This window comes from Phacochoerus africanus, chromosome 4 (genome assembly GCF_016906955.1).
Source record: "Phacochoerus africanus isolate WHEZ1 chromosome 4, ROS_Pafr_v1, whole genome shotgun sequence".
NCBI lineage: Eukaryota > Metazoa > Chordata > Mammalia > Artiodactyla > Suidae > Phacochoerus > Phacochoerus africanus.
In genome coordinates this window covers 59,567,161-59,587,988 of record NC_062547.1, presented here as the reverse complement: position 1 = coordinate 59,587,988, position 20,828 = coordinate 59,567,161, and the positions used below count along the sequence as shown (strand labels likewise).

At 49.3% G+C, this 20,828-nt stretch overlaps 1 protein-coding gene across 1 annotated transcript in view; it reads right to left on the bottom strand.

Moving 5' to 3' along the window:
• The window catches only part of PBX4 (PBX homeobox 4), a 59,030-nt gene that overhangs the window by 6,573 nt on the left and 31,629 nt on the right, over window positions 1–20,828 (bottom strand). Inside the window, exons 3-5 of the mRNA XM_047776431.1 lie at window positions 2,147–2,400; window positions 1,679–1,869; window positions 1,296–1,431 (exon numbers count right to left, since the gene is read on the bottom strand). Coding sequence (XP_047632387.1) covers window positions 1,296–1,431; window positions 1,679–1,869; window positions 2,147–2,400 — 581 coding nt within the window. The remainder of the gene's footprint in view (window positions 1–1,295; window positions 1,432–1,678; window positions 1,870–2,146; window positions 2,401–20,828) is intronic.

Below are 20,828 nucleotides of genomic sequence, written 5' to 3'. Positions count from 1 at the left end.
GCAGGGAGCAGTTTTCCATGTTGAATTCAACTGGCCTTTTAGAAGGACAAAGAGCAAACTGCCATGACGGTGAGGGAGGGTGGCTGTGGGAAGCCAGTCCTGAGCCAGGGTCCACCCACTCCATGGGACAGATCCCAGCAGGGCACCTCATACAGGAGTGGGATGGCCTCTCTGCCAGCCGTAGCTCAGAGTCACTGGCCCAGTCCCTCTGTCCCCTTTGGCCCAGCTAGCTGCATCCACCAGGGTTTCTGCCTGTTGCCCCATCCACGGGCTCAGCTCTCCTGTCTTTTCTTCTTTTTTTTTTCTTCTTCTTCTTTTTTTTTTTTTGCTTTTTAGGGCCACACCCGAGACGTATGGAGCTTCCCAGGCTAGGGGTCTAATCGGAGCTATAGCTGCTGGCCTACACCACAGCCACAGCAATGCCAGATCCAAGCCACATCTGGGATCTGCACCAGAGCTCACAGCAATGCCGGATCCTTAACTAACTGAGCGAGGTCAGGGATCGAACCTGTGTCCTTGTAGATACTAGTCTGATTTGTTTCTGCTCTACCACAACGAGAACTCCTGTTCAAAGTTCTTTTTCTCCTAAGCTTATACCCCATTCCTCTTATACAACACAGCATAAACCTCTGGTACAAGAATGATATTAACACAACTTTATAAATCAACTAAGCTTCCATTAAAAACAATGATATTAAATTCTAAAGATGGAATTCCCATTGCGGCTCAGTGGGTTAAGAACCCGACATAGTATCCATGAGGATGTGGGTTCGATCCCTGGCCTTGCTCAGTGGGTTAAGGATTTGGTGTTGCCATGAGCTGTGGTGTAGGTCGCAGACATGGCTCAGATCCTGTGTTGCTGTGGCTGTGGTGTAGGCCAGCAGCTACAGCTCCGATTAGACCCCTAGCCTGGGAACCTCCATATGCCTCGGGTGTGGCCCTCGAAAAGACAAACAAAACAACACACACACACACACACACACACACACACACACACAAGCCTAACGACTGCAATTCCCTGAGTGCCATGTGCTACACTCCGTGGTGTTGTCTCTGGGAGCTCGAATTTCATACCCATCATCTGGGAGTCTTCACACCTGGTGGGTGCATCTGCCTGCCTAAGGCCCATGTTCACAGCCCAGACCTGGGATCTGAGCCCAGACAGACCGACTCTGAGCCTGGACACCTTGCTCCTGCTCCACACACTTCATGAACTGCCCTGGGTATCCACCTCATGGGGCTCAACTTTCCTTTCCTTCCAGGTTCAGGGAGGCATGGCAGGAAAGGACTGTCACCTGGGAGACTGTGATGCCACCCTTCCTGGCCAGCTCCTCTTTGGCTTCTTCGCTGGGGTAAGGGTTGCTCAAATGGGAATAAAAATATTCATTCAGCACTTCCGTGGCTTGCTTGCTGAAATTCTGCCGCTTACGCCTGCAAAAACAGACAGCTTCAGCCGGTGTGCATGTATGGGTCCTCATCCCATCTCCAATTCCCTAGATGCCATAACAGCAGCAGCCAGCACTTCAATCACCTTCCAAGAGGCTGTGTGAGGGCTACACCTGAAGCTGTAGCCAGGGCCCGGGGACAGGCTTGGACGCCCCCAGAACTTAAACCCAAGCTGACTTGGTTCCTCTTCCTAAGAGCTGACCCTCGGGTCACGGGTGGTGTAAGGCCTGACCTGGCATCGAGGAACCTCGAGCGCAGGGTCATCATGGCCTCGCAGGTGCTCTGCTTCAGCTGCATCTGGATGCTGTTGAACTTGCTGTGGATGATGCGGACCATGCGCTCGATCTCCCTGGGGGAGACAGGCCTTATCCTGCTCTGCTCCCGGAGAAGGTTGGTGACGTGTGTAGTAAACTCACGGCAGGCCTGGGGTGGGGACACACAGATGCCAGCTGGTGACTACCCAGCAGGCTGGCCTGGGGCTCCATGTGGGACCGGCCACCTGCCCCCCTCGGCTTCCACACAGGCTGGCTACTGAAAAGTGAAGGCAAAGGACTTCCAGTAAAATCAGCCACCTTTGCTGTGACACCAAGTGCGTGGAAGCCCTGGTCTGTGCCACCAAAGGAAGCCAGTTAGTGCTCCAGGTTTTGCTTTGACAAATGGGCATTCACATGATAGAAACTCTTCCAGGCAGAAAGATCACCTGTTCATATTTCTCTAGCTCAGAGTGGTAAATCTGTCGGATCTGCGACAGCTTGGCCCTGTAGTCAGAGTGCTCAAGGCCATTGTCATTTGGACAGCCACCTGGGGTTGCCGTGCTGGCCGCCGCCGCCAGTGCTCCTCTTCCTCGCCTCTCTGGCCTGGACACGCCCTCGGCCAGCAGCATGTTATCCAGTCTCAGGAGCTGAGCGTCGTCGTCGGAGGGACCCTCATCCTGAATGCCACGCATGCGCATTACTGAGTAAAAAGAGAGGAGACAATCAGCGACTATTGTTGGAGGGGAAACAACACAACATGTCGGGAGTTCCCGTCGTGGCGCAGTGGTTAACGAATCCGACTAGGAACCATGAGGTTGCAGGTTCGGTCCCTGCCCTTGCTCAGTGGGTTAACGATCCGGCGTTGCCGTGAGCTGTGGTGTAGTTTGCAGACGCGGCTCGGATGCCGCGTTCCTGTGGCTCTGGCGTAGGCCGGTGGCTACAGCTCCGATTCAACCCCTAGTCTGGGAACCTCCATATGCCGCAGGAGCGGCCCAAGAAATAATAGCAGCAACAACAACAATAACAACAACAAAAGACAAAAAAAAATGTCGTATCTGAAATTCTCATGAGCTCCTGAGGGGAAAGAAAGACTTCATCTGGTAACAGACATGGAGTAACCCACCGATGCTGGACTGGGTGCCGTGCTCCGGAGCACAGTGGGGGTGGGGCAGGCAGAGCTCACCGCACAGGTGGGTGTGCACGTGGGGGCCCAGGCAGGGCAGGGGTGGGGCGGCACCAGGTTTTGGAAAGCCTGAAGCCCTGAACTACGTTTCCAGATGGGAGAGGTATGTTCCAGAGGCTCACACGAGCAAAGGCAGGGATACAGGGCAAGACAGTACTGATGTGTGTCAGAAACCGAGGCCCCCTAAAACCAAGTTTCCTTACTGAGTTGATGATTAATATCTCTTTCCAAAGCTTTATTCCCTTTCTTATCCCCTCAATCCTGTGCTAATTGAATGTTAATAACCAGTCACATGACTGAAAGTGCTGTGATGGGTGACATTGTTAATGTGCAAATATTGCTATTATAGATAACATTTAATGTGCAAGCTCAGGTTACCTCTCTAGGGAGAGACGAGCTCACAGACCTCCCCCTCCCAAGCCATGGACCACTTGGGCAGAGAACAGTAACCAAAGACATTTTGATTCTTAAAATTATGATTAAAAAACGTCAGGAGGAGTTCCCATCATGGCTCAGGGGAAACGAATCTGACTAGTATCCGTGAGGACGCAGGTTTGATTCCTGGCCTCACTGAATGGGTTAAGGATCTGGGTTGCCGTGAGCTCTGGTGTAGGTTGAAAACGCAGCTCGGATCTGGTGTGGCTGTGGCTGTGGCTGTGGCAGAGGCCAGTGGATACAGCTCTGATTCAAGCCCTAGCCTGGGAACCTCCATATGTCTCAGGTCCGGCCCTTAAAAAAAAAGGCCAAAAAAAAAAATGTCAGGAGTTCCTGTTGTAGCTCAGTGGTAATGAACCTGACTAAGATCCATGGGGGTATGCATTCGACCCCTACCCTGGGAACTTCCCTATGCCATAGGTGTGGCTGTAAAAAGACAAAAAAGTCACACTGGGATTTCCCACTGTGGCATCAAGTTAATGATTCGCTTGTCTCTGTGGAGGCGCTGGCTGGATCCTCGGCCCAGTGCAGTGGGTTAAGGATCTGATGTTGCTGCAGCTGTGGTGTATGTCAAAGCTCCGGCTCAGATTCAGTCCCTGGCCTGGGAACTTCCTTATGCTATGGGGGCAGAAAAAAAAGTCACAAGGTGATGATTAATTCCACATTTGTTTTTCCTCTTAAAAAAACCCCCTCACTCAGGGACCAAGGTGGAGTGGATCTGAGGTTTGTCTCCCACTCCCTGGCTTGGATGCCTGCAATAAGCGCTGTATTTTCCCTCACCACAACCCAGTGTCGGTAGAGTGACTTTGATGTTTGTCAGTTGAGTGGACCTGAGTTTGGTTCGGTTAACATCTGTTGAATCTATTTGTCTCTGTTGTGTGTGTGTGTGTTGGGGGAGGATTGCTGCTATAAAGTCAGAGAGGAAAATTCTGATCCAGAGGTACCAGAAAAGATGAACTAACCCCTGAGAGATTTTTTTTTTTTGGTCTTTTTTGTCTTTTTAGGGCTGTACCCACAGCATATGGAGGTTCCTAGGCTAGGGGTCCAATCGGAGCTACAGCTGCCAGCCTATGCCAGAGCTACAGTGCTAGATCAGAGCCACATCTGCGACCTACACCACAGCTCACGGCAACACCGGATCCTCAACCCACTGAGCGAGGCCAGAGATTGAATCCGCAACCTCATGGTTCCTAGTTGGATTTGTTTCCGCTGCGCCACGACGGGAACTCCGAGAGATTTTTAAAAACATTTATTTATGTTTGTTTGTTTACTCTTTTTTTTTTTTTTTTTAATGGCCGCACTTGTGGCATATGGATGTTCCCAGGCTAGGGGTCAAATTGGAGCTACAGCCGGAGCCTATGCCTCAGCCATGGCAACTCAGGATCCAAGCTGCATCTGTGACTTACACCTAAGCTTGAAGTAACGCTGGATCCTTAACCCACTGAGCAAGGCCAGGGATAGAACCGGAATCCTCATGATACTAGTCCAGTTCTTAACCCATGGAGCCACAGTGGGAACTAAGATTTTCTTTTCCCTTTTTTGGCTACACCATAGCATATGGAGTTCCCAGGCCAGGGATCAGATGAACTGCAGTTTCTACCTACACTGCATCTTTGGCAGTGCTGGATCCTTTAACTTACTGCTGGGTCGAGGATGGAACTTGCATCCTGGTACTGCCAACACACTGCCCATCCCAATGTTGCCCATCCTGTTCTCTCAGCGGGAACTACCCCCCTGAGAGATTTTAAGCAGAGAAACAAGACAGTTGGCTCTGCAACTGGAAAAAGTGGTTCCAGCTGGGCCAAGAGGGTGCTGTGTGGACAGGCAGGGGAGGCAGTGGGGAGAGCTGTCACCATCCAAGGGGATGCAGGTCAGCTATGGGATGGCCAGAGGGAGAGGCCCTAGATCCATGACCACCAGATGTGTTGCTGAGGGTGAAAGAAAGGAAGAGGTCTGGGCGACTCTCACATTCACCCTAGAAGGTGCCACTTTCTCCCAAGCACAGCATGCAGGTGGGCAGGTGCAAAGATATTATCAGTTTGGTCCCTGACCCAGTTAAGCACAGAAGTCCAGGTGGCTGGGAGGCAGCTGCTTCCTGGGAGCTGGGGCTGATCTGACCAGTTCAGCCCTGTTCGAGACAGGTATTCATGAATCATTAGCATGTGATGTGTGGGAAATCCATACGTATCCGTGTGTATCCATCTGTACCTGCACCTACACTTGTGAGAAGAAGGCTACGCCCCTGAATGCTGAAAAACCAACTTTTTTAAAATTAATTTTTTTTGGTCTTTTGTCCTTTTAGGGCTACTCCCGTGGCATATGGAGGTTCCCAAGCTAGGGGTCTAATTGGAGCTGTAGCCGCCGGCCTACACCACAGCCACAGCAACAGATCTGAGCCGCGTCTGTGACCTACACCACAGCTCATGGCAATGCCGGATCCTTAACCCACTGAGCGAGGACAGGGATCGAATCGGCAACCTCATGGTTCCTAGTTGGATTCGTTTCCACTGCGCCACGATGGGAACTTAGAAAACCAACTTTTAAAGCACCAGCAAAAGAGGAGATGGAAAGAATTATCAAGCAGGTTGAGGAAAAAACCAGAAGTAGTCACAGAGGGGTGAAAGCAAGAGCTTTGTCATTAGGCGAACGTAGCTAACCTCTAATGCTGGGGGGTACGGTAGGGTAGAACTTGACCAGCAAGTTCCAGAGAAGTGTGAGAGGCAGGCAGTGCAGGGAAGACGCTGCTGCAGGGGTTACAGAGTGAGGCTTGGGTTTGAGGAGGGTGGACCTCAATGTTGGAGGAAACACCTGTGGCTACAGAGAAAAGAAGACTGGGGAGAGGTTCCTGAGGGGACAGGGATGGAGGCAGGGAACGGGGAAGGAGGTAATCATTTTTCTTTTTCTTTTTCTGGCTGCCCCATGGCATATGGAGATTCAAGGTGCAGTTTCAACCTACGCCCCAGCTACTGCAGAGCCTGATCTTTTTTTTTTTTTTGTCTTTTTTGTTGTTGTTGTTGCTATTTCTTGGGCCGCTCCCGCGGCATACAGAGGTTCCCAGGCTAGGGGTTGAATCGGAGCTGTAGCCACCGGCCTACGCCAGAGCCACAGCAACGCGGGATCCGAGCCGCGTCTGCAACCTACACCACAGCTCACGGCAACGCCGGATTGTTAACCCACTGAGCAAGGGCAGGGACCGAACCCGCAACCTCATGGTTCCCAGTCGGATTCGTTAACCACTGCGCCACGACAGGAACTCCGCAGAGCCTGATCTTTTAACCTAATGTGCTGGTCTGATCTCATTATGTCACAGCGGGAACTCTGAAGGAGTTAATCATATATACCATCTACCTAGTTCTGACAATCTGGAAAAAACAAAGTTTAAGGTGTTTCCCTGGGGAGTTCCCATCGTGGTGCTGTGGAAACGAATCTGACTAGGAACCATGAGGTTGCGGGTTTGATCCCTGGCCTCGCTCAGTGGGTTAAGGATCTGGCGTTGCTGTGAGCTGTGGCATAGGTCACAGATATGGCTTGGATCTGGCGTGGCTGTGGTGTAGGCTGGCAGCTGCAGCTCTGATTAGACCCCACCTGGGAATCTCCATATGCCGCAGGTGTGCCCCTACAAAGCACAAAAAAAAATTGAGTTTAATCCTATCATCTATTTACTCATTAATCACTTGCGCCTTTCTTGTTTCCTATGTAACAGATGAAACCTTTTCTGTTAAAAACTCACTACTGAAGGAGCTCCCATTGTGGCTCAGTGGCTAAGGAACCCGATTAGCATCCATAAGGACGTGGGTTTGATTCCTGGCCTCGCTCAGCAGGTTAAGGATCTGGTGTTGCCGTGAGCTGTGGGGTAGCTCGCAGCTGAGGCTTGATCCCACATTGCTGTGGCTGTGGCGTAGGCCAGTGGCTACAGCTCCGATTTGACCCCTAGCCTGGGAGCCTCCATATGCTGCGGCTGTGGCCCTAAAAAAGACAAAACAAACAAACAAACAAAAACCCCTTATTACTGAAAACTGAAGGAGCTCACGAGATATCCTTGCAGGAATTTTCCTCAAATGCAGGGACCCTCAACTCACTCAAAGGAACCCTCGCCACTTACTTAGTCCCACTGGGTTGTAACGGAGCTCTTTCCAAAAGAACTAAAGGAAAGTGCACCTTGTATCAGTTGCCAGCCTTCCAGCTCAGAGACTCAGCTCTCTAATGACCTTTCTTGGCGTTCAAGGCGGGCCAGATGTAACTGCTGGGCACCCCTGGACAGAGTTAACCTGGGCTGCCTGATCTGGTAAAGGCCCACATGAATCTAACCATTCCTAACCCAGAATGGATAATGGAGGTCCTCTCTGCTCAGTCCTTCCATTTGCAAATTCTATTGATTCTACCTCCACGATCAACCCACCATCCATCCCCTCCCTTAATACTACTCTGGGAACTCTGCTGTGCTGACCCTGCTCCTGCCCTCTGTGACCTGCGAGGCAACCCCTCCCCTCAGATCCAGGGTGCACACCTGCGAGCTGACTACCTTCAAATCTCATCATGCCAGTCTTTTGTTCAAAGACTTCAACCAGTTCCTGCATCCACAGCTAAAGCCTAGAATCTGACACCTGGCATTCAGGGCCTTTCCTGACACCCTTCCAAATCCACCTTTGTGAACTTGCCCTCTGATGAGCCCCCCATAATCCCCTGTAGCACAGCAGATGCTCTGTGGTTGTCTCAGGCTTACTTAGCAGCTCCTCCCTGAGCACCCACGGTCCCAGCCAGGGCTCGGGAGTGGATCCACAAGGACACACAGGACCCCATACCTCACCAAAGGGCCACTAGCATGGCCTGACTCCCGGGGGTGAGGAGGCCACCTCCACACCTCCCATTACAGCTTCCTTGTTACAATTAGGGGCAGAAGTGGTCCAGACTGGACATGCAGCTGAGCGAAGGGGTGTGTGGGGGCATGTTCGTGCTAGTGCGCAATGTACATATATGTGTTCATGCCAGTGTGTGACTCTGGCCCGCCGAGGGTTGCGAGGTGGTCTTTCTTTTATTCTTTTTTTTTTTTGGTCTTTTTAGGGCCACACCCATGGCACATGGAGGTCCCCAGGCTAGGGATAGAATCGGAGCTGTAGCTGCTGGCCTACACCACAGCAACACCAGATCTGAGCTGTGTCTGTGCCCTACACCAAAGCTCATGGCAATGCCGGATCCTTAACCCACTGAATGAGGCCAGGGATTAAACCTGCGTCCTCATGGATACTAGTCAGATTCGTTTCCGCTGAGCCACGATAGGAACGCTCCTTCATTCTTTAAATTCAACAGCAAACATCTTAGAACATGTCATAAGCCAAGTACCCAACCAGGGGCTAGATATTTTAAAAAATACACCAAAAAAACTGTGGACCTTAGTGTCCTCAAATGAAAGCTCTCAAATTACAAAGAGAATACCCATCCCTTTTCTCATATTTTTTTTACAGGTATGCATTGTTGGGGGCTTTTTGAGAGAGGCACTTTGAAATGCTGATTAAAACTGAAAAAAGTGCATAGCCTTTGATCTTCAAATTCTTATTCTGATAATTTATCCCACTGTAGATGCTATATTTAGGGGACACACAGGACCACCCTATAACTGTGAAAAACCAAAACCACTCAGACGTCCATGAATCAGGAGACAGTAGGCTTGTCACACCCCAGGCCCTGTGGTGTTAACGGTGCACATGTCACGACAGGCATCCACATGCTACAAGCTTTGTGTCTTTAAAGCTGAACATTTTTGTGAATGCATGTGTATGAAGAGAAGCAAAACTTAAAAAAAGTTACCCTTGGGAGTTCCTGTCGTGGCTCAGTGGTTAACGAATCCGACTAGGAACCATGAGGTTGCGGGTTCGGTCCCTGCCCTTGCTCAGTGGGTTAACAATCCGGCGTTGCCGTGAGCTGTGGTGTAGGTTGCAGACGTGGCTCGGATCCCGCGTTGCTGTGGCTCTGGCATAGGCCGGTGGCTACAGCTCCGATTCAACCCCTAGCCTGGGAACCTCCATATGCCACGAGAGCAGCCCAAGAAATGGCAAAAAGACAAAAAAAAAAAAAAAGTTACCCTGTGCCTTGTCAACCACTGGTCCCGGCTGTAAACAAGTCCACACCAAGCATCTCTGCCCTCTGCCAGCAGCCCTTTGCCTGAAGCACCATGCATCTTTCTCCCAGCATACCCTCCCCAGCCTAATTATGGGCATTAGACATGTGTTACCATCAATTACACAAGCTCATTTGCCATCCCAGTTGTGCTCAGCTCCCCTAGCGCCCTTGGCTGGAGGGCAGGAGACTTCAAAGACCAGGAGCTCAGCTCAGGGACACATTAGCTGGAGGGGCTCAGAAAAGGAGATGGGATGGAAAACAAAGGCCTTCCCTACCAAACCACCAAATTTCCTTCTGTTCCCAATATACTATGGGTATGAGAACTCCAGTAAACCAAACAATGAAGGAAAATACAATTATGAATATCAACTTTTTTTTTTTTGGTCTTTTTAGGGCAGCATTTGCAGCATATGGAAGTTCTCAGGCTAGGAGCTGTAGCTGCTGGCCTACACCATAGCCACAGCAACGCAGGATCCTTAACCCACTGAGCAAGGCCAGGGATCGAATCTGCATCCTCATGGATATTAGTTGGGTTCATTTCCATTGCACCACCATGGGAACTCCTCAATACATTTTTTTTAAAGAAACAAGGCACGACTATAGGATGAATTGTGTCCTCCCAAAATTCACATATGGAACCCCCCATGGATATGTGGAATAGGGCCTGTGAGGAGGTAATTACAGTCAACTGAAGTTAAACCATAGCACTGTGGCCTTCTAAGAAGACGAAGAGAGGGAGTTCCCACTGTGGCACAGTGGGTTGAGGATCCCATTGCAGTGGCTTGTGTCCCTGTGGAGTCTAGGGTTTGATCCCTTGCCTGGAGCATTGGGTTAAAGGGTCTGGTGTTGCCGCAGTGGTGGTGTTAGTCAAAGTTGCAGTTTGGATTCAGTCTCTGGCCCAGGAATGTCCATATGCCTTGTGAGCAGCCAAACAAAAGAGAGAGAAAAAAGAGTTAAAGATGGCTCCCCCAATCCCCCTGCCCCCCTATCCCTCACCCCTGACCTTTTTTTTTTTTTTCTTTTGTGGCTTATGGAAGTTCCCAGGCTAGGGGTTGAATGGAGCCACAGGTCTATGCCACAGCCATGGCAACACTGGATCCACATCTGCAACCTATATTGCAGCTGCAGATTGGGGCAACCCCAGATCCTTAACCCACTGATCAAGGCCAGGGATTGAACCCATATCCTCATGGACACTATGTAGGGTTCTTAACCTGCTGAGCCACAATGAGAACTCCCCATCCCTCTTTTGAGGACATAGAAAGAAGGCATCATCTGCAAGCCAGGAAGAGAGCCCTTACTTACTAGGAATTGAATCAGCCCCAGACAACAGAACCACTGAGCAGCTTAAAACTTTATTAACTGACACTGTGGTCTGAGAATCCTGCTCCACGGTATGTGTGTCACAAAGTCTAAGATGTGTATGAGGAGGAATGTATGTGCATGTAGGTCCACTGCCTTCAGGTTTCCCCTTCCTTGGAGTCCCTTCTGGATCCTTCCCCTTCTCCTGACAGCTTTTCTTCTGTGGGTGCAGTACAAAGGATGTGATTTTAGCTTGGTTGGTTCAGTCCTAATCTACATCAGAACTCCTTGAGAGGTGGTATCTGGTTTTCCTTCTGTGTTTTTTTTTTTGCCTTTTGTCTTTTTAGGGCTGCACCTATGACATATGGAGGTTCCCAGGCTAGGGGTTGGAATCGGAGCTGTAGCCACTGGCCTACGCCATAGCCACAGCATCTATGGATCTGAGCCACGTCTGCAACCTACACCACAGTTCACGGCAACACTGGATCCTTAACCAACTTAGCGAGGCCAGGGATCTAACCTGCATCCCAGGGGTTGCTATTCGGGTTCCTTAACCACTGAGCCACGACGGGAACTCCTGCCTTCTGTCTTTGGAAAGACCAACACAGATATGAGAGGCTGCGTGTAGAAACCTTTTCAGCAACATGCCAGAGTTATTTTATTTCATTATCATTTGTCTTTTTAGGACCACACCCATGGCATATGGGAGTTCAATCAGAGTCCAGGCTGGGAGTTCAATCAGAATCCAGGCTAGGAGTCCAATCAGAGCTGTAGCTGCCAGCCTACACCACAGCCACAGCAACATGGGATCCTTAATCTGCTGAGCAAGGCCAGGGATCAAACCTGTGTCCTAGTTAGGTTGCTTACTGCTGAGCTATGACGGGAACCCTACCAGAGTAATTTTATGTCTTTTAAATGGAATGAGACTTGTGAGCTTATTCTTTTGTGTATCTCCTTTCCTTTTCCTAACTCATCTTCCTTGTATGTCACACTGGTACTGGGCAGTGGTGGGCCAAAACCCTACTATGCCTGGGTCAATGCCAGGAGCTGTGGGTACATCCTAGAGCCTCCCCAGTCCTAGGTGCAAGCTCTGGGTGTGGAACAGGCCAGAAGTGACCCTCTCAGGGAGTACTTCCTGTCGTACCTCTGTAGGATGTCTGCCTCCCCGTGCATCACTACTGTCATCAGTCTTGGGGCAGAGATGGCACTGCCACCTGGAAAGACTTTCTTTGTTCTGGAGATGGAGTGCTGAGGGAAAGTCCTGCGTGCAATAAAAAGGCTCACTGCAGGGAAGCCCCTCCAGGGGACGCTAAACAAAGAGGAGGGAGCCTGGGCTGGGTTTTAAAGGAAGAGCAGGAGTTCCCATCGTGGCTCAGTGGTTAACAAATCTGACTAGGAACCATGAGGTTGTGGGTTCGATCCATGGCCTTGCTCAGTGGGTTAAGGATATGGCATTGCTGTGAGCTGTGGTGTAGGTCACAGACGTGGTTTGGATCCTGCGTTGCTGTGGCTGTAGCGTAGGCCAGTGGCTACAGCTCCGATTAGACCCCTAGCCTGGGAACCTCCATATACCATGGGAGCGGCCCAAGAAATGGTAAAAAAAAAAAAAAAAAAAAAGACAAAAAAAAAAGGACGAGCAATCCATTCCTGTGGGAAGATCCATTTAGTGAGGATGCAAGACCACTTGAACCCCCAAAGGAGAACACTGGCTGGATGGCATCACAAATGTGGCAGGAACCCAGGCTGTGAGCACTTCTTCCAGGGAAGGCAGATCACATTCCTGGCCCATGTGGGAACACCTTCGCCAAGGCAATAGCATGGGAACAAGGGTGGGGGGCTTCCAAGAAGGAGTGGGGTGGGGTGGGGCAGGTGGCCATGGAGATGAGCCGGCAGAGGGGGTACGGGGCAGGGTGAGGAAGCTGCACCGACAGGAGGGAGACCAGGGCCGTGGGACGCCCAGCAGGAGGCCCAGAGAACCGCACATTGAAGGTGCAGGGCCAGATCTGGAGTGGGAGGTGGTCCCACTCTCCTAGGAGAACCAAGTCTCTCGTCTCCTTCAGAATCTGATTCCGAGTAGTTCCCTGGCATCCGCTGCTCACTCCATCCACTCAGCTCCAAGCTGGCTCCCCCTCAGGCCTGGACACCACATTCCTACCTCAGAGACACTTTCTCAAAAAGGAAGTGGAGATGTCCCATCAGTCAGGTCCTGGCTCAAACATCCCCCCAGAGATTGACCTGCCCACTTGCCCACCCCTCCTCCACCCATTCTGTCTATATGGCTATGTGGAATGACCCTGCTCCCCAGGGACCATTGCTATCTTGTTCACTGCCATAGCTCTGGTGCCCAGAATGTGCCTGGCCTCACAGACTCATGCTCCAGAAACAGGAACTCCTCCCCAAGTTGGCCTCCAGGTGAGGTCAGTGCTGAGCAACGGCATTCTGACCAGAAGGCCACCCATGCTGTCGAGGGTCCTTTAAATTTTTGTTTCTTCTTAACTCTAAATGAAGACATCTTTGAAACACAGCCTGTTGGGTGTTGAGAACTGCCTGTATTTACCTTTGAGGCAATGTCCCATAGGTCAGTTCTTTAAGCAATGTTCTAGATGAAGCCTTGTTTTAAGTCACTGGATTTTCTCAGTCCCATGAGACTTTACAAAGAATATTCCTTTAGCAAATACTCATAAGTTTCTGAAATCACAGTTGACATGCATGCTAGATACTCATCAGACTTAGGGAGTATTAACACTATGCAAATTCCCATCATTTCTAATTAACCCTAATGGAAATACATCACAACCTAAGTGCTGAAACCTCAACCAAATATGCAAATTAATTTTCATTTCAATATAATTTTGTGGATCCAGTGTTGTTATGGCTGTGGTATAGGCTGGCAGCTGCAATTCCAATTCAACCCCTAGCCCGGGAACTTTTTTTTGGTCTTTTTTTAAGGCCATACCCGCAGCATGTGGAGGTTCCCAGGCTAGGGATCTAATTCGATCTGTAGCTGCTGTCCTAAGCCGCAGTCACAGCAATGCCAGGTCGGAGCCGTGTCTGCAACCTACACTGCAGCTCACGGCAACACCAGATCCTTAACCCACTGAGCGAGTCCAGGAATCGAACCTGCATCCTTATGGATACTAGTCAGGCTCGTTAACCACTGAGCCACGAGGGGAACTCACCAGGAACTTCTTTAAAAAAAAAAAACAAAACAGCCTGGGAACCTCAATATGCTGCGGGAGCGGCCCAAGAAATAGCAAAAAGACAAAAAAAAAACAAAAAAAAACCCCCAAAAAACACAGGAGTTCCTATCATAGCTCAGCAGAAATGAATCTGACTAGTATCCGTGAGGACTCAGGTTTGATCCCTGGCCTTGCTCAGTGGGTTAAGGATCTGGCGTTGCTGTGGCTGTGGTGTAGGCCAGTGGCTACAGCTCCAATTTGACCCCTAGCTTGGGAACCTCCATATGCCATGGGTGTGGCTCTTAAAAGAAAAAAATATATATATACACACACACACACACACATATATAGATAGATAGATAGATATGCATTTGTTAATTAAAGCCCTGTGATTCTGTCATAAACTACTGCCTAAACTGCTGAGGTACAGTAAAAATAACATGCAGTTTGTTTACGTTTGTTTTCCTGTGGCAAGAGAGCAAGAGGAAAAGACAGCAAAATGCTGTAATATAAAATGCAGCCAGGTGAAACAACCAGAAAATTAATTCATGCTCTCCTGAGGCTTTAAGAACATTTAAGAGCAACAGCTAAAGAAAATAGCATTTGTGGACAGTTTCCATCCATATTAAACAATTTTATATCTCATCCAAAGAAACGCTCCAAATTTTTTTTTTTTTTGCTTTTTTTAGGGCCGCACCTGCAGCATATGTAAGTTCCCAGGCTAGGGGTCGAATCGGAGCTACAGCTCCCAGCCTACACCACAGCTACAGCCACACCCACAGCAACTCGGGATCTGAGCCGTGGTTGTAACCTATATCACAGCTTACCGCAACACCGGATCCTTACCCACTGAGCAAGGCCAGGAATGAAACCCAAGTCCTCATGGATACTAGGCAGGTTTATTACTGCTGAGCCACAATGGGAACTCTGAGCGCTCCAATTTTAACTGAACAATACCCAGAAGCTTCCAAAGTTGGGCTACCGTCACCCAAGGTACGACCTTTATTTTGCTGAGTCCTGCACAGGGAGGTAACCAGTCCAGCAACACGCACACCATGTCCTGCCCATTCCTAGGCTGGGAATCACATTTTAAAAAATTAATTAATTAATTAATTAATTAATTTATTTATTTGTCTTTTGTCTTTTTGTTGTTGTTGTTGTTGTTATTTCTTGGGCCGCTCCCGTGGCATATGGAGGTTCCCAGGCTAGGGGTTGAATCGGAGCTGTAGCCACCGGCCTACGCCAGAGCCACAGCAACGCGGGATCCGAGCCGCGTCTGCAACCTACACCACAGCTCACGGCAACGCCAGATCGTTAACCCACTGAGCAAGGGCAGGGACCAAACCCGCAACCTCATGGTTCCTAGTCGGATTTGTTAACCACTGCGCCACGACGGGAACTCCCACATTTTTATTTTTTATTATTTAAAAAAAATTTTTTTTTGGTCTTTTTGCCTTTTCTAGGGTCGCTCCCGCAGCATATGAAGGTTCCCAGGCTAGGGGTCTAATTGGAGCTGTAGCTGCCAGCCTTCGCCAGAGCTGCAGCAACGCAGGATCCAAGCCGCATCTGCAACCTACACCACAGCTCACAGCAACGCCAGATCCTTAACCCAATGAGCAAGGCCATGGAACGAACCCGCAACCTCTTGGTTCCTAGTTGGATTCGCTGACCACTGAGCCATGACGGGAACTCCCGGGAATCAGATTTTTTAGACTGGCCAATGCCCTCCCCTTAGAGGAATTATCTCAGGGACTGATATTAAATAGGTTCTAGATGACAGTAAAAAGCAGCATTTTCTGTTAAGAAAGATTAATCCCTTCCAAGCCATCACCAAGTTTACTGATAGTTACTGTTTGCCAAGCCTGTGCTTTCCCTGGCATTCCAGGGAGGGAGTAAGAAAACAAACCAGAAGCAAACACAGAAGATAATCTCAGTGAATGGTTAAAATCTAAGAAGAAACCTGAATAGGGAAAATTGCTACATGGAAGTGCTGTGTACCAAGGCCTTAAGCCCTGGGATCACTCTCCTGAAATCCTCCAATCCCTGAGAATTTTTTTTGTCTTTTTTTTTAGGGCCACACCCGTGGCATATGGAGGTTCCCAGGCTAGAGGTCGAATTGCAGCTGTAGCCATTCGCCTCTTCCACAGCCACAGCAACGCCATATCTGAGCCCCATCCTCGACCTACACCACAGATCATGGCAACACTGGATCCTCATGGATACTAGTGAGATTGGATTCTGATGAGCCACGAAGGGCCATCCTCCGAGTGGCTTTTATAACAGCTTTATTGAGATAGAATTCACATAACATACGATTTACCAACTTACGCTGAATAATTCAGTGGTTTTTAGTACTTTCACTAAGTTGTGCAATCCCCATCTAACTTTTTCATCACCCAAAAAAGAGACACCATGCCCGTTAGCAGTCACTCTCTATCCCCACACCCCAGCCTCTGGCAATAGTTAATCTCTCTCTACCTCTTTTGAACATTTCTCATAAATGGAACCACACACCATTGTGGACTTTTTTGTCTGGATTCTTTCATTCAGGATAAGGTGTCTTCTGTTTGTTTGGGCTGAACCACGGCATATGGAAGTTCCCATATGGGGTCGAATCAGAGCTGCAGCTGCTGGCCTACACCACAGCCACAGCAACATAGGATCCGAGCTGCCTTTGGAAACTACACTACAGCTCAATGCAACGCTGGTTCCTTTAACCCACTGAGTGAGGCCAGGGATCGAACCTGCAACCTCATGGATGCTAATTGGCTTCTTAACCCAATGAGCTACAACAGGAACTCCTAAAATGTTTTCTTTTCCTTCCTTCCTTCCTTCCTTCCTTCCTTCCTTCCTTCCTTCCTTCCTTCCTTCCTTCCTTCCTTCCTTCTCTCTTTCCTCCTTTCTTTCCTTCTTTCTTTGTCTTTCTAGGGCCACACCTGCAGCATATGAAGGTTCCCAGGCTAGGGGCCGAATCGGAGGTGTAGTTGCCGGCCTACATCACAGCCACAGCAACTCGGGATCTGAGCTGCGTCTGTAACCTACACCACAGCTCATGGCAACGCCAGATCCCCAACCCACAGAGGAAGGCCATTGATCAAAACTTTGTCCTCATGGATGCTAGTATAGTTGATTTATGATGACTCAGGTGCACAGCAAAGTGATTCAGTTTATTTATATATGTATACATAAATTCTTTTTCAGATTTGTCTCCATTATAGATTATTACTAGATATTGAATATAATTCTCTGTGCTATGCCATAGTTCTTGTTAGTATAAAGTGGTTTTTTTTTCTTTTTTTTACTTTTTAGGGCCACACCTGTGGCACACAGAAGTTCCCAGGCTAGGGGTCGAATTGAAGCTGCAACTGCTGGCCTATGCCACAGCCACAGCAATGTAGGATCCTAGCTGTGTCTGCTACAGCAACACCAGATCCTTAACCCACTGAGGGGGGCCAGGGATCGAACCCACGTCCTCATGGATACTAGTTGGGTTCATTACCATGAAGCCACAACAGGAACTCTGAAGTCTTCTGACACAAGCTACAACATGAATGAGCTCTGATTTGAGCCCTAGTCTGGGAACTTCCATATGCCACACAAGTGGCCCTAAAACAACAACGACAACAACCAAAAAAAAAGGAAGAAAGGAAGGAAAAAAAGAAAACTTCACTCCTTTTTGTTTTTTGGCAACACCAGAGGTATTTGGAAGTTCCAGGGCCAGGGACTAAACCTAAGCCACAGCAGTGACAACACCAGATCCTTAACCCATTGAGCCGCCAGGGAACTGCTATAGTCCTTGATTTGTTTATTTGTCTACACTAACCCATCTGTCTATCCAACAGAACTTTCCCAGTGATGGAATGTTCTAGATCTTCACTAACATAGGAGCCATCACTTACCTGTGGCTACTGAGCATCTGAGATATGAATAGTGTGGCTGAAAATAACTCCTTATTTAATTTTCTTTTTTTTTTGGTCTTTTGTCTTTTTAGGGCCGTACCCATGGCATATGGAGGTTCCCAGGCTAGGGGTCTAATCGGAGCTACACCATAGCCACAGCAACGCAGTATCTGAGCTGCATTTGAGACCTACACCACAGCTCACAGCAACGCCGGATCCTTAACCCACTGATCAAGGCCATGGATCAAACCCGCAACCTCATGGTTTCTAGTCAGATTCGTTAACCACTGAGCCATGACAGGAACTCCCAGAACTCCTTATTTAATAATACTTCGTTTTATTTTATTTTATGGCCACACCCATGGCATGTGGAAGTTCCCAGGCCAGGGATTGAATCTGAGCCTGAAGCTGTGGGAATGCCAGATCCTTTAACTCACTGTGCCAGGCCAGGGATTAAACCTGAGCCTCTGAAGCAACCAGAGCCACTGAAGGCTGATTCTTAACCTACTGTACCACAGTAGGAACTCTTAATTATACTTGATTTTAATTAATTCAAATGTAAATCATCCCCATGGGCTGGACCATAGCTCTAGTCTACAGCTGCACAGGAGTGGAGGCTGATCAGAATTGGAGGCTCTACTCATGAGTCACCCTGAGATGGGAGGTGGGGGCAGGAAAAACGCTCCAAGCAACCTGAAAAAAAAAAAACCCAGCTCTAGGGGATAGGCTTGCTGCACAGCCACGAAGAAATGCTATATATGGGTCTTAGCCCTGGGTCTAGCCAATCACAAAAGGGAACCGAACTGCAGAAGTCACACAGAGGTCCAAAGGGCAGTCTGGATACAGACCCAACCGGAAGGCTGAAGCTACCAATCATGATACTATGATTGCAACAGACTTGAATAGCTGAGAAGGAAGGGAAATAAAGGTATAAAACTGCTGGATTACTTCTGCCTGACAGCTCGAAGCCAGGCCCTTGCACTGCGGTGAGAAAATACTAGGGCGTTCCCTTGTATGATGGGTTATTTACACTCCGGACAGCAGCTGCCTATGCTCCTGCAGCACAAGGAGGGCTCCCAGACTTGAAAGCCAGACTGGTGGAGCCGGGATTTCTTGTTCCTCAGAGACACAGCAAACACAGAAGCAACCAAGCCTTGGCACAGCATACTGGAGGCCAGTATAGGGGACAATTACAGCTGGGAGATGATAGAGCAGGCTTCTCTGTGTTAGTTGCCTGGGATACCTGGTGGCTGGCTCTTTAAGGGGCTGACCACGTGCGCCCAATGTTTCTTTCTTTTTCTTTTTTCCCCTTTTTTGGCTGCCCCAGAGCATGTGGAAGTTCCTGGGCCAGGGATCAGTCTGAGCCACAGTTGTCTGCTACGGCAATGCCACATCCTTTAACCCACTGTATTGGGCTGGGGATTGAACCTGCATCCTGGCGCTGCAGAGATGCCGCTGATCCCATTGCATTATAGTGAGAAACTCCCTGAGATTTCTTTCTTTCTTTTTTTTCCTTTTTTTTTTTTTTGTGGTCTATTTGTCTTTCTAGGGCCGCACCAGAGGCATGTGGAGTTTCCCAGGCTAGGGGTTGAATTGGAGCTACAGCTGCTGGTCTGTGCCAGAGCCACAGCAATGCAGAATCTGAGCCATGTCTATGACCTACACCACAGTTCATGGCAACACCAGATCCTTAACTCGCTGATTGAGGCCAGGGATTGAACCTGTGTCCTCATGGATGCCAGTCAGATTCGTTAACCGCTGAGCCACATCGGGAACTCCTGAGATTTCTTTTTTACCCAAGTTGGCACTCAAGTTCACCTGGAGGCAAAGCCCGGCCCCAGACCAGTGTGTGGGACTGTTCCCTCTCTGGAGCTAAGTCACTGAACACAGGCTCTGCCTTAGTCCTTGTCAACACAACATACCTAAAACTCAAATAATTCTGAGTTCTGTAATGCACTCAGCCCCAAGGGTTTCAGAAAAGGGACTGGGCCAATATTGTGTCCTCCCAGCTAAATTCAAAGCTCTTCCAAAGAGTTTATTTGTTGTCTTCAGGACAGCTCCTCCCGATACCAAGGATGGCTGCTTCAAGGGATTTGGGGGAGGGGGTGTACTCCTAGGGTATTCTTGGCCTTCAGAGGTTGCTGAAGGCAGGACCACTCTACACATACTGTAGAGAGCACAGGTGAAGCGCCTGCACCCCGACCCTGGAAGGTGCCCTCCGAGTCCCTCCTACAGGCCGGAGGAGGCATCAGAAGGCAATTCCTGGAACTAACTCTTAAGGCTTCCAGGAAAGCCCACCAGCATGGTTTACCTGGAGGATGGCTTTCTTTTGAGGATGATACAGATGATAAGCCTTGTGTTCTAAGTCAGACCCCAGACACTCAATCTTTCTGAACCTCATAAGGTGTACAGGATAAAAAGGATTTCACTTAGGAGGTATTGGTCACCAGAAAGAGTTCTTCATTCAACAACAATATAAGGTGCGGGGAGTTCCCGTTGTGGCTCAGTGGTAACAAACCTGACTAGTCTCCATGAGGATGTGGGTTTGCTCCCTGGCCTTGCTCAGCGGGTTAAGGATCCGGCATTGCCATGAGCTGTGGTGTAGGTCACAGACTTGGCTCGGATCTGGTGTTGCCATGGCTGTGGCGTAGGCCGGCAGTTGTAGCTCTAATTCTAACCCTAGCCTGGGAACCTCCATATGCCTCAGGAGTGGCCCTAAAAAAAAGTGTGTATACCATGTGCTGTGTACCAGGGCCGTCCTAGGACCAAGCCCATCCTAGACCTTGAATTCATGGGAGGACACAGATGGTGGAGGCCAGGGACCATTATGAATGCAGTGAGAGGTGGCCGCACAGACAGTGCCTGGGGCATGTGCGGACAGGATTTCTTCCCAGAACCAGGACAGGGAAAACACATAGATTGTCTTTAGGTTACTAGGGTGCAACTCCCTCTCTCTGGCGCTTCAACTATGCTCATTTGTATGTTTTGTTTGTTTCTTTGTTTGCCTGCTTGT